Here is a 15,752-nt window from a genome sequence, read left to right on the forward strand (position 1 = left end):
CTTTACCACTCAAAGAGCTATTTTGACCCGTTTCACAGAGTAAAGAAGACAATGGGAGCTGCAACCATTCTCGCAAATAATCGCTGGTGCTCATCCAGATAACGAGAATAAGGGCGTGCCATGAAGCCATTGCCTTTGCCGCCTTCTACAACATGTACAAACTGTTTGCCAGTCCAGCAACATGTTATATGCAGCTTCCGCAGATACACGCACAAGATTGAAAGGCCTACTGGGTGATACAGGTTACACTGAAACTTTAACACTCTTACTAATATGCGCCACACTGTGAACCCACACCAAACAAGAATGACCAATACATTTCGGTAGAATATCCTCACAGTAACACAACATAAACGCAACACAAGAAATACCCAGAATCCTTTGCAATCTCTTCATGACTATATTATAGTATAGCTCGGTTGGTAGAGTGGCCGTGCCAGCAACCTGAGGGTTGCAGGTTCGATTCCCGCTTCCACCATCCTAGTCACTGCTGTTGTGTCCTTGGGCAAGACACTTTACCCACCTGCTCCCAGTGCCACTCACACTGGTTTAAATGTAACTTAGATATTGGGTGTCACTTTGTAAAGTGCTTTGAGTCACTAGAGAAAAGCGCTATATAAAAATAATTCAATTCACTTCACTTCACTATTACACCCCGCGCCACCCCACCTTACTGACACGGGGGGTGAGGGTGGTGCTAGCGGGGTGTATAATATAGTCAGGAATAGTCATGGATGCAAAGGATTCTGGGTATTTCTTGTGTTGTGTTTATGTTGTGTTACTGTGAGGATGTTCTCCCGAAATGTGTTTGTCATTCTTGTTTGGTGTGGGTTCACAATGTGGCGCATATTAGTAAAAGTGTTCAAATTGTTTATATCCCAACCTTCAGTCTACTCTGTGTCCCCCAGTATGCCTTGCAGTCGTGTGCGTGTATCTGCAGAAGTCGCACACAACATGTTGCTGGACTCGCAAGCATTTGGACATGTAGAAGGCGTCAAAGGCAACGGCTTCATAGCACGTCCTTATTATTGTTATCTGGGTGACTGCCAGCAGATATTTGCGAGAATGTTTGCGGCTCCTAATGCCTTCTTTACTTTGTGACACAGCTCTTTGAGCGGTAACGGTTGCCGATCCCTGAACTATGTATATTAAATATTTATGAATGGTTCAGCCGCCATCCACCCGAATCTATTTAAAATCGGATTTTTCGTTATGTCACCCGCCTGACCTGCGGTTTATCCTTGGATGAGACCACAAACCGCGCATCTCTAATATATATATATATATATATATATATATATAGTTAACACCCTGACTCCTTTTAGACCCTCTGCCCGTTCTGTAGTTTGGAAAAATGTGTAATGGCGTTGAGTTACTGTTGAATCACAACTTTGAAAATGGCTAGCAGAAGTGCACAAAGAAAGGGGCACCTTATGGAAAAATTTGATCCAAAACCATGGCGCCATCGTTTGAGCGAATGTTGAGCACACATTGCTGCCTGGATTGATGAAAAGCTTCACCTCCGTGTTTGGATTACAGTTAAGTTTATTGAGAACATAACATTTAGATTTTTACTCAGATGGAACACAAGCTCCGCAGAAACAAAGACGGTAAAGAGGAAGTCTAAAGTCACTTTTAGCCGACATTTTCGTCAAAACATGTCAAGTCTTTTCTCATACCAACCACACATGTCCGGCTTCACAATAAAGTCGACATTTGGCTTTGGAATATTTAGGAGGGACTGGTTTTGTTGCACAGGTCTCCTGTCCAAAGGCAAAACCCAGTAACTCAATGTTGGTCAAAACTGAGCTGATAATAATTTTTGAGTTCCTAGTGGATGCGATATTGTAATTTGTTCCGTAAGTAAGCTGTTACGCAGATGGCAGGACCTAGCAACTACCACATAACCGCGTAGTTACAACAGAAAAACCTAGTATCTCAAGGGACCAATCGGAGCTTCTTTGTCAGTCGCCTTATTGTCTTTAATGAGACATTTGCACGAATGGGGGCCGACGGTCCACCTGATTATGTGATATTATGGCACGAGGGGATATTTGGAAGACGTTGCAAGCACCTTCATTAAATGTTTTGTTCTTGATTCTTCCCCTTGCATACTCTTTTGGGCAGATAACTGTGGAGGTCAGAATAAAAACTGGACGCTGTACACGGCTCTTGCCCGATGTGCAAATGCAGAATGGGGCCCACCCGAGATTGTGATCAAATATCTGGAGAAAGGGCACACGTTCATGAGAGCAGATTCAATCGGCAAGAAAATGAAAGCTCAAGAAAACATCTATACGTTTGATGACTTTGTCGATCTTTCTAAGACAGCATCAAGATAGATTGGTTTTCCTTTGTTTTCTCAAAATCAACTAGAAGTGAGTTACTAGGTTTTGCCTTTGGACGGGAGAGGTGGCATCCTATGACAATTCCATGCTGGAAATCACTGAGAGTGGCCTGTTCTTTCACAAACGTTTGTAGAAACAGTCTTCATGCTTGATTTTACACACCTGATTCTCATCATTTGGATGGGTGGCCGAATACTTTTGGTAATATAGTGTAGGTCTATGTGTCGTGTATTTATGTAACTGTATGTGTGTGTGTGTGTGTACATGTTTATATTTATGCCAATTTCAACGATGGTGCCGCCAACAAATAGATTGCTGTTCAAAAAGAATGTGGACAAAACCCTGCCATGGGGACGGCGTGGCGCAGTGGGATAGTGGCCGTGCGCAACCCGAGCGTCCCTGGTTCAATTCCCACCTAGTACCAACCTCGTCACGTCCGTTGTGTCCTGAGCAAGACACTTCACCCTTGCTCCTGATGGGTGCTGGTTGGCGCCTTGCATGGCAGCTCCCTCCATCAGTGTGTGAATGTGTGTGTGAATGGGTAAATGTGGAAGTAGTGTCAAAGCGCTTTGAGTACCTTGAAGGTAGAAAAGCGCTATACAAGTACAACCCATTTATCATTTATTTATTTTATTTATGAATGAATGTGATTAGACCCTCAGGTGTAGAAAGTGTGTTGGTCACTTCAGCTTGACCGCAGTCTTCAAGTGAAGGTGATAATCCTGCTGAACAGAACTATTCATGATCAGTACTCAATAAGAAAAATAAGGGCGTGCCTAATTGGAGGTTCTGTTTTTGTGGCATGTGTGCAGGACTCGGACTCCCCGCGTCACTCCACCGCCTCCAACAGCTCCACCTTCAGCAGCCCCCCCAGCCCCGCCTCCCCCCACAAGACCAAGTCCCTGTCCCTGGAGAGCACGGAGCGCGTGGCCTGGGACACATGAGCACACCTCGCCAGGTTTCTACTTGTACATAAGCAGCCTTTTGGCTTCCAGGGGACGAGATTTTAATTTATTTATCTTAGAGCAGAAACCTTAGCTTTGCTTGTCGGCCCCGCGCAGACGGGTGGCGTCTAGACCGCCCCCGCCCCTTCCAAAAAAAAACAAGTGTCACACTTTTAACAGCAAACGATCTCATCGTCACGCCGCGTCGGCAGTGACATCATCGCTCGCCATGTTTCCTGTACATAGGTAGAGAGTAATATATGAGAAGGATTTGTTTTTTATTCATGAGGAAGCCATTTAAAAACTTTTTTAAATTAATTTTTAGATTTTTTTTTTTTTAATCTTATGACCCTTCCCCTCCATGGTTTGCATTTGGACACACACACACACATTTTTTAACAAGCTCTGATCGTGGTTTAGTAACCCAAAAAAAAAGTTTGTGACTTGGTTGACTTTCCTGCAGAGGAATGTCGGCTTCATTTGCTCGCTTATGGAATCAAAAAAAAAAAAGGTGGATGGCTGTATTGGTAAATTCTAAAAAAAAAAAAAAAAAAAAGCTGATCATATTTGTGACACTAGAGGGAAATATTCACTACACTTGATTTTCAACACTAATTCCACGTGTCATGACTCTTGTGCCTAACCTGACACGTGGAACGTAACATTTTGTACATTTAAGATTGCGCTAACAGGCTCAGGTTATGTTTTTGGATTGTCAACATTTTAAGGCTGTGGTGCCCCCCCCCCCCCCTTTCCCCCCCAAATACTACAAAAAAAAAATCACCCTTGCATTTCACTTCTTTACAATTCCTTCGATATTATTTTGCTCTTCCATATCACACTTTGCTTTTTATTGGTTTGCTTTGTAATAATTTGTACAGTTTTGCATGTCCGATGTAATCATTTGCTTGGTTTTTCTTTGGATTTGCTTTTTTTTCCCCCCCCCCTCCTTCCTCCTTTGGGTGTTTGAGGACGAGGACACTGCAGGTGACGTCGATTGTTTTTGCACAAAATATTTAAGGTGTAAAGGTCAAAAGAAAGTCATATTTACCAACTCCGATGTATTTCAATAAAGCGGAGGGCTGTTACCAAGGAGACGCCTGTGAGACCTTATTTTCACCTTCATTCAAAAATACTTTTCACAAGAAACTGACTGCTTTTATTCCTAATAATGTTGGTTTTATTCACGAGCGCTAAGAAACGACATGAGGTCCAAACATGTTTTTACTCACGGTTTGCAAGAATAAAAACTATTCTTCAGTTAAAAAAAAAACAGCACAATTCAATTGAAAAATGATAAAGTTAAATAAAAAAAGCACTTGCTTGTATAAAAATGTTCGGTGACTAAAAACTGTTGGCAATAACATTCCGCTTACAGGTTAACTTACAGGTTGAGCTTGTTTCCCCTCACTTCTGTCTGCCAGTTTTTACACCCTTGCAGAAAAAAAGTGTAAACTTGTGAATGGTTATTCAGCTTGAAATCTTTCTTTTACTTATGAATTCATGCACCTCTTTTTCCTGCTTGTCGGGTCGCGGGGACAGCAGTCGAAGCAGAGATACCCAGACTTCCCTCTCCCAGCCACTTATCTTTGTCCAGCTCCTCCCAGGAGATCCCAAGGCCCTCGAGGCAGCACTCTCCAGTACTCCCTCAAGGGACTCCAAGACGGGCGGGAATCCTGAACTGCTGTTTGGTGTTTAATCACAAACAGCAGTCACAGGCGGGGGGGCAATAAGAATGACCACCCCAGCCCGTCGCCTCTCACTGCGTGCAACGCCACAGTGGAAGAGAGTCCAGTCCCTCTGGAGAGAACTGCTTCCAGAGCGCTTTTGCTGTGAGTCCGACTAAATCGAGTTGGAACTTCTTCGCCTCGCGCACCAACTCAGGCTCCTCCCCCCCAGCAAGGTGACGTTCCACGTCCCAAAAGCTAGCTTATGTAGCCAAAAATGGGCCCCCTAAGGGTCCTGAGCAGCCAACATCTATGACCCGGCCGGGCTCCACAGGGACAGGTGTGCTATCAAGACCTGCCTCGGGTGCTGCTAAGATCATTGGGACTATTCCGGCACGACAAGGTGGCAAATATTTCTATTTGAAGAGTTTTAGTTGTTTCACTTGCCAATTGAAAATTTGTTTTACTTGCAAATCATTTTTTGGGTAAAAAAAAAACCTCTTAGTGTTTGGAGTTTTGCTCGTAAAATCGCTGCAAACGAAAAAGGCAAACGAGTCTGTTGACGTAAACCGAGGAAGAATAAAAAAACAAAAACAAGATTAGAGTCTTTGGCTCGCTCATTTTGATTGGCCGTTGAAACGGGGCCTCGTGATTGGCTCAGTGGCTGCAGCCTTGTAAGTGTTCAAGGCGTCAAAGAAGCACATTCCTCCAGCACTTTGTGGATTCCATTTCCTGGCCCCCCCAGCATCATTTGGGGGGTGGAGCTTAGGTCCCTGACGCTGCTGTGCCGCGATTGGCTCCCCAGTCTGTGGGCGGAGCTGTGCCGCGATAAGCCGTCGAGGCGATCGGCGCTGCCGCGTCTGGACTGATCCGGCTCATCCAGGTGGGGGACCTGGTCCTCGGTCTGAAGGAAGTCGGACGTCGTGTATCTGATGGCGAGGAGACAAGCGGTCAGCAGGGGTTGTCATGCACGGAGGCGACCACCTCCTTGCAGGCGCTGTTGATGACGTCGCCCACGCGTCCTTGCAGGTGCTAGCGATGACATCGCCACAGAAATGCAGGCGCTGGTGGTGACATCGCCAACTCTTAATAGGCGCTGGCGATGACATCGCCACAGAATTTCAGGCGCTGGCAATGACACCGCCACCTCCTAGCAGGTGTTGGCGATGACATTGTCGTGTCTTAGCAGGCGCTGGCAATGACATCGCCGCGTCCTAGCAGGTGCTAGCGATGACATCGCTACAGAATTGCAGGCGATGGCGATGACATCGCCACGTCCTAGCAGGCGCTGGCGATGACATCGTCACCTCCTAGCAGGTGTTGGCGATGACATTGTCGTGTCTTAGCAGGCGCTGGCAATGACATCGCCACATCCTAGCAGGCGCTGGCGATGACATCGCCACGTCCTAGCAGGCGCTGGCGATGACATCGCCACGTCCTAGCAGGCGCTGGCGATGACATCGTCACCTCCTAGCAGGTGTTGGCGATGACATTGTCGTGTCTTAGCAGGCGCTGGCAATGACATCGCCGCGTCCTAGCAGGCGCTAGCGATGACATCGCTACAGAATTGCAGGCGATGGCGATGACATCGCCACATCCTAGCAGGCGCTGGCGATGACATCGCCACGTCCTAGCAGGCGCTGGCGATGACATCGTCGCCTCCTAGCAGGTGTTGGCGATGACATTGTCGTGTCTTAGCAGGCGCTGGCGATGACACCGCCACAGAATTTCAGGCGCTGGCAGTGACATCGCCACAGAATTGCAGGCGCTGGCGATGTCATCGCCACGTCCTAGCAGGCGCTGGCGATGTCATCGCCACGTCCTAGCAGGCGCTGGCGATGACACCGCCACAGAATTTCAGGCGCTGGCAGTGACATCGCCACGTCCTAGCAGGTGTTGGCGATGACATTGTCGTGTCTTAGCAGGCGCTGGCAATGACATCGCTACAGAATTGCAGGCGATGGCGATGACATCGCCACGTCCTAGCAGGCGCTGGCGATGACATCGTCGCCTCCTAGCAGGTGTTGCCGATGACATTGTCGTGTCTTAGCAGGCGCTGGCGATGACACCGCCACAGAATTGCAGGCGCTGGCGATGACACCGCCACAGAATTGCAGGCGCTGGCGATGACATCGCCACAGAATTTCAGGTGCTGGCAATCACATCGCCGCGTCCTGGCAGGCGCTGGCGATGACATCGCCACAGAATTGCAGGCGCTGGCGATGTCATCGCCACGTCCTAGCAGGCGCTGGCGATGACATCGCCACAGAATTGCAGGCGCTGGCGATGTCATCGCCACGTCCTAGCAGGCGCTGGCGATGACATCGCCACAGAATTGCAGGCGCTGGCAGTGACATCGCCGCGTCCTGGCAGGCGCTGGCGATGACATCGCCACAGAATTGCAGGCGCTGGCGATGTCATCGCCACGTCCTAGCAGGCGCTGGCGATGACATCGCCACAGAATTGCAGGCGCTGGCGATGTCATCGCCACGTCCTAGCAGGCGCTGGCGATGACATCGCCACAGAATTGCAGGCGCTGGCGATGACATCGCCACAGAATTGCAGGCGCTGGCGATGTCATCGCCACAGAATTGCAGGCGCTGGCGATGTCATCGCCACGTCCTAGCAGGCGCTGGCGATGACATCGCCACAGAATTGCAGGCGCTGGCGATGACATCGCCACAGAATTTCAGGTGCTGGCAATCACATCGTCGCGTCCTAGCAGGCGCTGGCAGTGACATCGCCGCGTCCTGGCAGGCGCTGGCGATGACATCGCCACAGAATTGCAGGCGCTGGCGATGTCATCGCCACGTCCTAGCAGGCGCTGGCGATGACATCGCCACAGAATTGCAGGCGCTGGCGATGTCATCGCCACGTCCTAGCAGGCGCTGGCGATGACATCGCCACGTCCTAGCAGGCGCTGGCGATGACATCGTCACCTCCTAGCAGGTGTTGGCGATGACATTGTCGTGTCTTAGCAGGCGCTGGCAATGACATCGCCGCGTCCTAGCAGGCGCTAGCGATGACATCGCTACAGAATTGCAGGCGATGGCGATGACATCGCCACATCCTAGCAGGCGCTGGCGATGACATCGCCACGTCCTAGCAGGCGCTGGCGATGACATCGTCGCCTCCTAGCAGGTGTTGGCGATGACATTGTCGTGTCTTAGCAGGCGCTGGCGATGACACCGCCACAGAATTTCAGGCGCTGGCAGTGACATCGCCACAGAATTGCAGGCGCTGGCGATGTCATCGCCACGTCCTAGCAGGCGCTGGCGATGTCATCGCCACGTCCTAGCAGGCGCTGGCGATGACACCGCCACAGAATTTCAGGCGCTGGCAGTGACATCGCCACGTCCTAGCAGGTGTTGGCGATGACATTGTCGTGTCTTAGCAGGCGCTGGCAATGACATCGCTACAGAATTGCAGGCGATGGCGATGACATCGCCACGTCCTAGCAGGCGCTGGCGATGACATCGTCGCCTCCTAGCAGGTGTTGCCGATGACATTGTCGTGTCTTAGCAGGCGCTGGCGATGACACCGCCACAGAATTGCAGGCGCTGGCGATGACACCGCCACAGAATTGCAGGCGCTGGCGATGACATCGCCACAGAATTTCAGGTGCTGGCAATCACATCGCCGCGTCCTGGCAGGCGCTGGCGATGACATCGCCACAGAATTGCAGGCGCTGGCGATGTCATCGCCACGTCCTAGCAGGCGCTGGCGATGACATCGCCACAGAATTGCAGGCGCTGGCGATGTCATCGCCACGTCCTAGCAGGCGCTGGCGATGACATCGCCACAGAATTGCAGGCGCTGGCAGTGACATCGCCGCGTCCTGGCAGGCGCTGGCGATGACATCGCCACAGAATTGCAGGCGCTGGCGATGTCATCGCCACGTCCTAGCAGGCGCTGGCGATGACATCGCCACAGAATTGCAGGCGCTGGCGATGTCATCGCCACGTCCTAGCAGGCGCTGGCGATGACATCGCCACAGAATTGCAGGCGCTGGCGATGACATCGCCACAGAATTGCAGGCGCTGGCGATGTCATCGCCACAGAATTGCAGGCGCTGGCGATGTCATCGCCACGTCCTAGCAGGCGCTGGCGATGACATCGCCACAGAATTGCAGGCGCTGGCGATGACATCGCCACAGAATTTCAGGTGCTGGCAATCACATCGTCGCGTCCTAGCAGGCGCTGGCAGTGACATCGCCGCGTCCTGGCAGGCGCTGGCGATGACATCGCCACAGAATTGCAGGCGCTGGCGATGTCATCGCCACGTCCTAGCAGGCGCTGGCGATGACATCGCCACAGAATTGCAGGCGCTGGCGATGTCATCGCCACGTCCTAGCAGGCGCTGGCGATGACATCGCCACAGAATTGCAGGCGCTGGCAGTGACATCGCCGCGTCCTGGCAGGCGCTGGCGATGACATCGCCACAGAATTGCAGGCGCTGGCGATGTCATCGCCACGTCCTAGCAGGCGCTGGCGATGACATCGCCACAGAATTGCAGGCGATGGCGATGACATCGCCACGTCCTAGCAGGCGCTGGCGATGACATCGTCGCCTCCTAGCAGGTGTTGCCGATGACATTGTCGTGTCTTAGCAGGCGCTGGCGATGACACCGCCACAGAATTGCAGGCGCTGGCGATGACACCGCCACAGAATTGCAGGCGCTGGCGATGACATCGCCACAGAATTTCAGGTGCTGGCAATCACATCGCCGCGTCCTGGCAGGCGCTGGCGATGACATCGCCACAGAATTGCAGGCGCTGGCGATGTCATCGCCACGTCCTAGCAGGCGCTGGCGATGACATCGCCACAGAATTGCAGGCGCTGGCGATGTCATCGCCACGTCCTAGCAGGCGCTGGCGATGACATCGCCACAGAATTGCAGGCGCTGGCAGTGACATCGCCGCGTCCTGGCAGGCGCTGGCGATGACATCGCCACAGAATTGCAGGCGCTGGCGATGTCATCGCCACGTCCTAGCAGGCGCTGGCGATGACATCGCCACAGAATTGCAGGCGCTGGCGATGTCATCGCCACGTCCTAGCAGGCGCTGGCGATGACATCGCCACAGAATTGCAGGCGCTGGCGATGACATCGCCACAGAATTGCAGGCGCTGGCGATGTCATCGCCACAGAATTGCAGGCGCTGGCGATGTCATCGCCACGTCCTAGCAGGCGCTGGCGATGACATCGCCACAGAATTGCAGGCGCTGGCGATGACATCGCCACAGAATTTCAGGTGCTGGCAATCACATCGTCGCGTCCTAGCAGGCGCTGGCAGTGACATCGCCGCGTCCTGGCAGGCGCTGGCGATGACATCGCCACAGAATTGCAGGCGCTGGCGATGTCATCGCCACGTCCTAGCAGGCGCTGGCGATGACATCGCCACAGAATTGCAGGCGCTGGCGATGTCATCGCCACGTCCTAGCAGGCGCTGGCGATGACATCGCCACGTCCTAGCAGGCGCTGGCGATGACATCGTCACCTCCTAGCAGGTGTTGGCGATGACATTGTCGTGTCTTAGCAGGCGCTGGCAATGACATCGCCGCGTCCTAGCAGGCGCTAGCGATGACATCGCTACAGAATTGCAGGCGATGGCGATGACATCGCCACATCCTAGCAGGCGCTGGCGATGACATCGCCACGTCCTAGCAGGCGCTGGCGATGACATCGTCGCCTCCTAGCAGGTGTTGGCGATGACATTGTCGTGTCTTAGCAGGCGCTGGCGATGACACCGCCACAGAATTTCAGGCGCTGGCAGTGACATCGCCACAGAATTGCAGGCGCTGGCGATGTCATCGCCACGTCCTAGCAGGCGCTGGCGATGTCATCGCCACGTCCTAGCAGGCGCTGGCGATGACACCGCCACAGAATTTCAGGCGCTGGCAGTGACATCGCCACGTCCTAGCAGGTGTTGGCGATGACATTGTCGTGTCTTAGCAGGCGCTGGCAATGACATCGCTACAGAATTGCAGGCGATGGCGATGACATCGCCACGTCCTAGCAGGCGCTGGCGATGACATCGTCGCCTCCTAGCAGGTGTTGCCGATGACATTGTCGTGTCTTAGCAGGCGCTGGCGATGACACCGCCACAGAATTGCAGGCGCTGGCGATGACACCGCCACAGAATTGCAGGCGCTGGCGATGACATCGCCACAGAATTTCAGGTGCTGGCAATCACATCGCCGCGTCCTGGCAGGCGCTGGCGATGACATCGCCACAGAATTGCAGGCGCTGGCGATGTCATCGCCACGTCCTAGCAGGCGCTGGCGATGACATCGCCACAGAATTGCAGGCGCTGGCGATGTCATCGCCACGTCCTAGCAGGCGCTGGCGATGACATCGCCACAGAATTGCAGGCGCTGGCAGTGACATCGCCGCGTCCTGGCAGGCGCTGGCGATGACATCGCCACAGAATTGCAGGCGCTGGCGATGTCATCGCCACGTCCTAGCAGGCGCTGGCGATGACATCGCCACAGAATTGCAGGCGCTGGCGATGTCATCGCCACGTCCTAGCAGGCGCTGGCGATGACATCGCCACAGAATTGCAGGCGCTGGCGATGACATCGCCACAGAATTGCAGGCGCTGGCGATGTCATCGCCACAGAATTGCAGGCGCTGGCGATGTCATCGCCACGTCCTAGCAGGCGCTGGCGATGACATCGCCACAGAATTGCAGGCGCTGGCGATGACATCGCCACAGAATTTCAGGTGCTGGCAATCACATCGTCGCGTCCTAGCAGGCGCTGGCAGTGACATCGCCGCGTCCTGGCAGGCGCTGGCGATGACATCGCCACAGAATTGCAGGCGCTGGCGATGTCATCGCCACGTCCTAGCAGGCGCTGGCGATGACATCGCCACAGAATTGCAGGCGCTGGCGATGTCATCGCCACGTCCTAGCAGGCGCTGGCGATGACATCGCCACAGAATTGCAGGCGCTGGCAGTGACATCGCCGCGTCCTGGCAGGCGCTGGCGATGACATCGCCACAGAATTGCAGGCGCTGGCGATGTCATCGCCACGTCCTAGCAGGCGCTGGCGATGACATCGCCACAGAATTGCAGGCGCTGGCGATGTCATCGCCACGTCCTAGCAGGCGCTGGCGATGACATCGCCACAGAATTGCAGGCGCTGGCGATGACATCGCCACAGAATTGCAGGCGCTGGCGATGTCATCGCCACGTCCTAGCAGGCGCTGGCGATGACATCGCCACAGAATTGCAGGCGCTGGCGATGACATCGCCACAGAATTTCAGGTGCTGGCAATCACATCGTCGCGTCCTAGCAGGCGCTGGCAGTGACATCGCCGCGTCCTGGCAGGCGCTGGCGATGACATCGCCACGTCCTAGCAGGTGTTGGCGATGACATTGTCGCCTCCTAGCAGGTGTTGGCGATGACATTGTCGTGTCTTAGCAGGCGCTGGCGATGACACCGCCACAGAATTTCAGGCGCTGGCAGTGACATCGCCTCAGAATTGCAGGCGCTGGCGATGTCATCGCCACGTCCTAGCAGGCGCTGGCGATGTCATCGCCACGTCCTAGCAGGCGCTGGCGATGACATCGTCACCTCCTAGCAGGTGTTGGCGATGACATTGTCGTGTCTTAGCAGGCGCTGGCAATGACATCGCCACGTCCTAGCAGGCGCTGGCGATGACATCGCTACAGAATTGCAGGCGATGGCGATGACATCGCCACATCCTAGCAGGCGCTGGCGATGACATCGCCACGTCCTAGCAGGCGCTGGCGATGACATCGTCGCCTCCTAGCAGGTGTTGGCGATGACATTGTCGTGTCTTAGCAGGCGCTGGCGATGACACCGCCACAGAATTTCAGGCGCTGGCAGTGACATCGCCACAGAATTGCAGGCGCTGGCGATGTCATCGCCACGTCCTAGCAGGCGCTGGCGATGTCATCGCCACGTCCTAGCAGGCGCTGGCGATGACACCGCCACAGAATTTCAGGCGCTGGCAGTGACATCGCCACGTCCTAGCAGGTGTTGGCGATGACATTGTCGTGTCTTAGCAGGCGCTGGCAATGACATCGCTACAGAATTGCAGGCGATGGCGATGACATCGCCACGTCCTAGCAGGCGCTGGCGATGACATCGTCGCCTCCTAGCAGGTGTTGCCGATGACATTGTCGTGTCTTAGCAGGCGCTGGCGATGACACCGCCACAGAATTGCAGGCGCTGGCAGTGACATCGCCACAGAATTGCAGGCGCTGGCGATGACACCGCCACAGAATTGCAGGCGCTGGCGATGACATCGCCACAGAATTTCAGGTGCTGGCAATCACATCGTCGCGTCCTAGCAGGCGCTGGCAGTGACATCGCCGCGTCCTGGCAGGCGCTGGCGATGACATCGCCACAGAATTGCAGGCGCTGGCGATGTCATCGCCACGTCCTAGCAGGCGCTGGCGATGACATCGCCACAGAATTGCAGGCGCTGGCGATGTCATCGCCACGTCCTAGCAGGCGCTGGCGATGACATCGCCACAGAATTGCAGGCGCTGGCAGTGACATCGCCGCGTCCTGGCAGGCGCTGGCGATGACATCGCCACAGAATTGCAGGCGCTGGCGATGTCATCGCCACGTCCTAGCAGGCGCTGGCGATGACATCGCCACAGAATTGCAGGCGCTGGCGATGTCATCGCCACGTCCTAGCAGGCGCTGGCGATGACATCGCCACAGAATTGCAGGCGCTGGCGATGACATCGCCACAGAATTGCAGGCGCTGGCGATGTCATCGCCACAGAATTGCAGGCGCTGGCGATGTCATCGCCACGTCCTAGCAGGCGCTGGCGATGACATCGCCACAGAATTGCAGGCGCTGGCGATGACATCGCCACAGAATTTCAGGTGCTGGCAATCACATCGTCGCGTCCTAGCAGGCGCTGGCAGTGACATCGCCGCGTCCTGGCAGGCGCTGGCGATGACATCGCCACAGAATTGCAGGCGCTGGCGATGACATCGTCGCCTCCTAGCAGGTGTTGGCGATGACATTGTCGTGTCTTAGCAGGCGCTGGCGATGACATTGCCACATAATTGCAGGAGCTTGCAGACGGTCGTGATGACATCGCTAATTTTTTGCTGATGATGACATCATAGTTCCGTTGCCAATAGAGGCAACGGAACACGTTGTTGAACTGGCTGTAGCACACAGAGCACTCAAGCTCCGCCTCCTCGCCATGCGGGAGGGGGCACGGGCGCAGCTCCGGTGACAAGACGGACACGGCGGGGGGCGATGGAAGGGAGGGGGGTGAAAGGGGGGTGCCAACACGGTCTGGGCCTCCTCTCACCTGCCGTGTGGCGAGCGCTGCAAGCTGCTGTGAGAACTGCTCCTCTTGGAGCCGGCGCTGAGGACCGACGCCGCCCTGCTGGTGCTGCCACTGGGCGGCTGGTCCACGGCGTCCAGGTGGGCGGAGGACAGGTGGGCAGAGGAGGCGTGGGTGGAGGTGCCCTGGGTGGACGTCCCTCGAGACTTCCTCACGATGGACGTGTGAGGATCTCCAAGCAGCAGCTGAGTGAAGTCGGGCTGATGGAGGACCTGAAGACTCTCCTTCACCTTGGACCTGACCAGCCGGAGGCCGGGAAAGCACACGAGGAGGCGAGGGAGGAGGAGACAAGGGAGCAAGTGAAGATGAGGAAGGAGGAGACAAGGTGGTAGAAGATGAGGTTAACTCTCTGAGGAAGGAGGAGGAGACATGTGTAAGTGCTAGCAAGCATGTGGACTTACAGTCCTGATCAAAAGTTTCCATACACTTGTAAAGAACATAATGTCATGGCTGTCTTGAGTTTACAATACTTTCTACAACTCTTATTTTTTTTTTGATAGAGTGATTGGAGCACATACTTGTTGGTCACAAAAAACACTCATGAAGTTTGGTTCTTTTATGAATTTATTCTGGCTCTACTGAAAATGTGACCCAATCTGCTGGGTCAAAAGTATACATGCAGCAATGTTAATATTTGCTTACATGTCCCTTGGCAAGTTTCACTGCAATAAGGTGCTTTTGGTCGCCAACCACAAGCTTCTGCTTGAATTTTTGACCACTCCTCTTGGTGCACTTCAGCTAAATGTGTTGGTTTTCTGACATGGACTTGTTTCTTTAGCATTGTCCACACGTTTAAGTCAGGACTTTGGGAAGGCCATTCTAAAACCTTCATTCTAGCCTGATTTAGCCGTTCTTTTACCACTTTTGACGTGTGTTTGGGGTCATTGTCCTGTTGGAACACCCAACTGCGCCCAAGACCCAACCTAATTTTAGGTTGTCCTGAAGAATTTGGAGGTTTCATTGTCCCATTTACTCTCTGTAAAGCACCAGTTCTATTGGCAGCAAAACAGGCCCAATATACCACCACCGTGCTTGACAGTAGGGATGGTGTTCCAGGGATTAAAGGCCTCACCTTTTCTCCTCCAAACATATTCCTGGGTATTGTGGCCAAACAGCTCAATTTTTGTTTCATCAGATATCACATGGACAAAGATAAGATTTTCTGGAGGAAAATACTGTGGTCAGATGAAACAAAAATTGAGCTGTTTGGCCACAATACCCAGCAATATGTTTGGAGGAGAGAAGGTGAGGTGTTTAATCCCAGGAACACCATACCTACCGTTATGGTGTTCCTGGGATGGTGGTAGTATTATGCTCTGGGCCTGTTTTGCTGCCAATAGAACTGGTGCTTTACAGAGAGTAAATGAGACAATAAAAAAGGAGGATTACCTCCAAATTCTTCAGGACAACCTAAAGTCATCAGTCCGGAGGTTGGGTCTTGGGCGCAG

General features: G+C 53.6%; 2 protein-coding genes across 5 annotated transcripts in view; one reads left to right on the forward strand and one right to left on the reverse strand.

Moving 5' to 3' along the window:
* The window catches only part of cdc42bpab (CDC42 binding protein kinase alpha (DMPK-like) b), a 254,069-nt gene extending 249,682 nt beyond the window's left edge, over nt 1-4,387 (forward strand). For all 4 annotated transcript variants that reach the window (XM_061886127.1, XM_061886128.1, XM_061886130.1 and 1 more), the window contains one exon: nt 3,161-4,387. In XM_061886127.1, coding sequence (XP_061742111.1) covers nt 3,161-3,292 — 132 coding nt within the window. In that variant the 3' untranslated portion in view covers nt 3,293-4,387. The remainder of the gene's footprint in view (nt 1-3,160) is intronic.
* fzd3a (frizzled class receptor 3a) overlaps nt 4,217-15,752 on the reverse strand; it is a 92,177-nt gene continuing 80,641 nt past the window's right edge. Inside the window, exons 8-9 of the mRNA XM_061886131.1 lie at nt 14,269-14,541; nt 4,217-5,888 (exon numbers count right to left, since the gene is read on the reverse strand). Coding sequence (XP_061742115.1) covers nt 5,642-5,888; nt 14,269-14,541 — 520 coding nt within the window. The 3' untranslated portion in view covers nt 4,217-5,641. The remainder of the gene's footprint in view (nt 5,889-14,268; nt 14,542-15,752) is intronic.

The sequence above is a fragment of the Nerophis ophidion genome, linkage group LG24 (genome assembly GCF_033978795.1).
Source record: "Nerophis ophidion isolate RoL-2023_Sa linkage group LG24, RoL_Noph_v1.0, whole genome shotgun sequence".
Taxonomy (NCBI): Eukaryota; Metazoa; Chordata; class Actinopteri; order Syngnathiformes; family Syngnathidae; genus Nerophis; species Nerophis ophidion.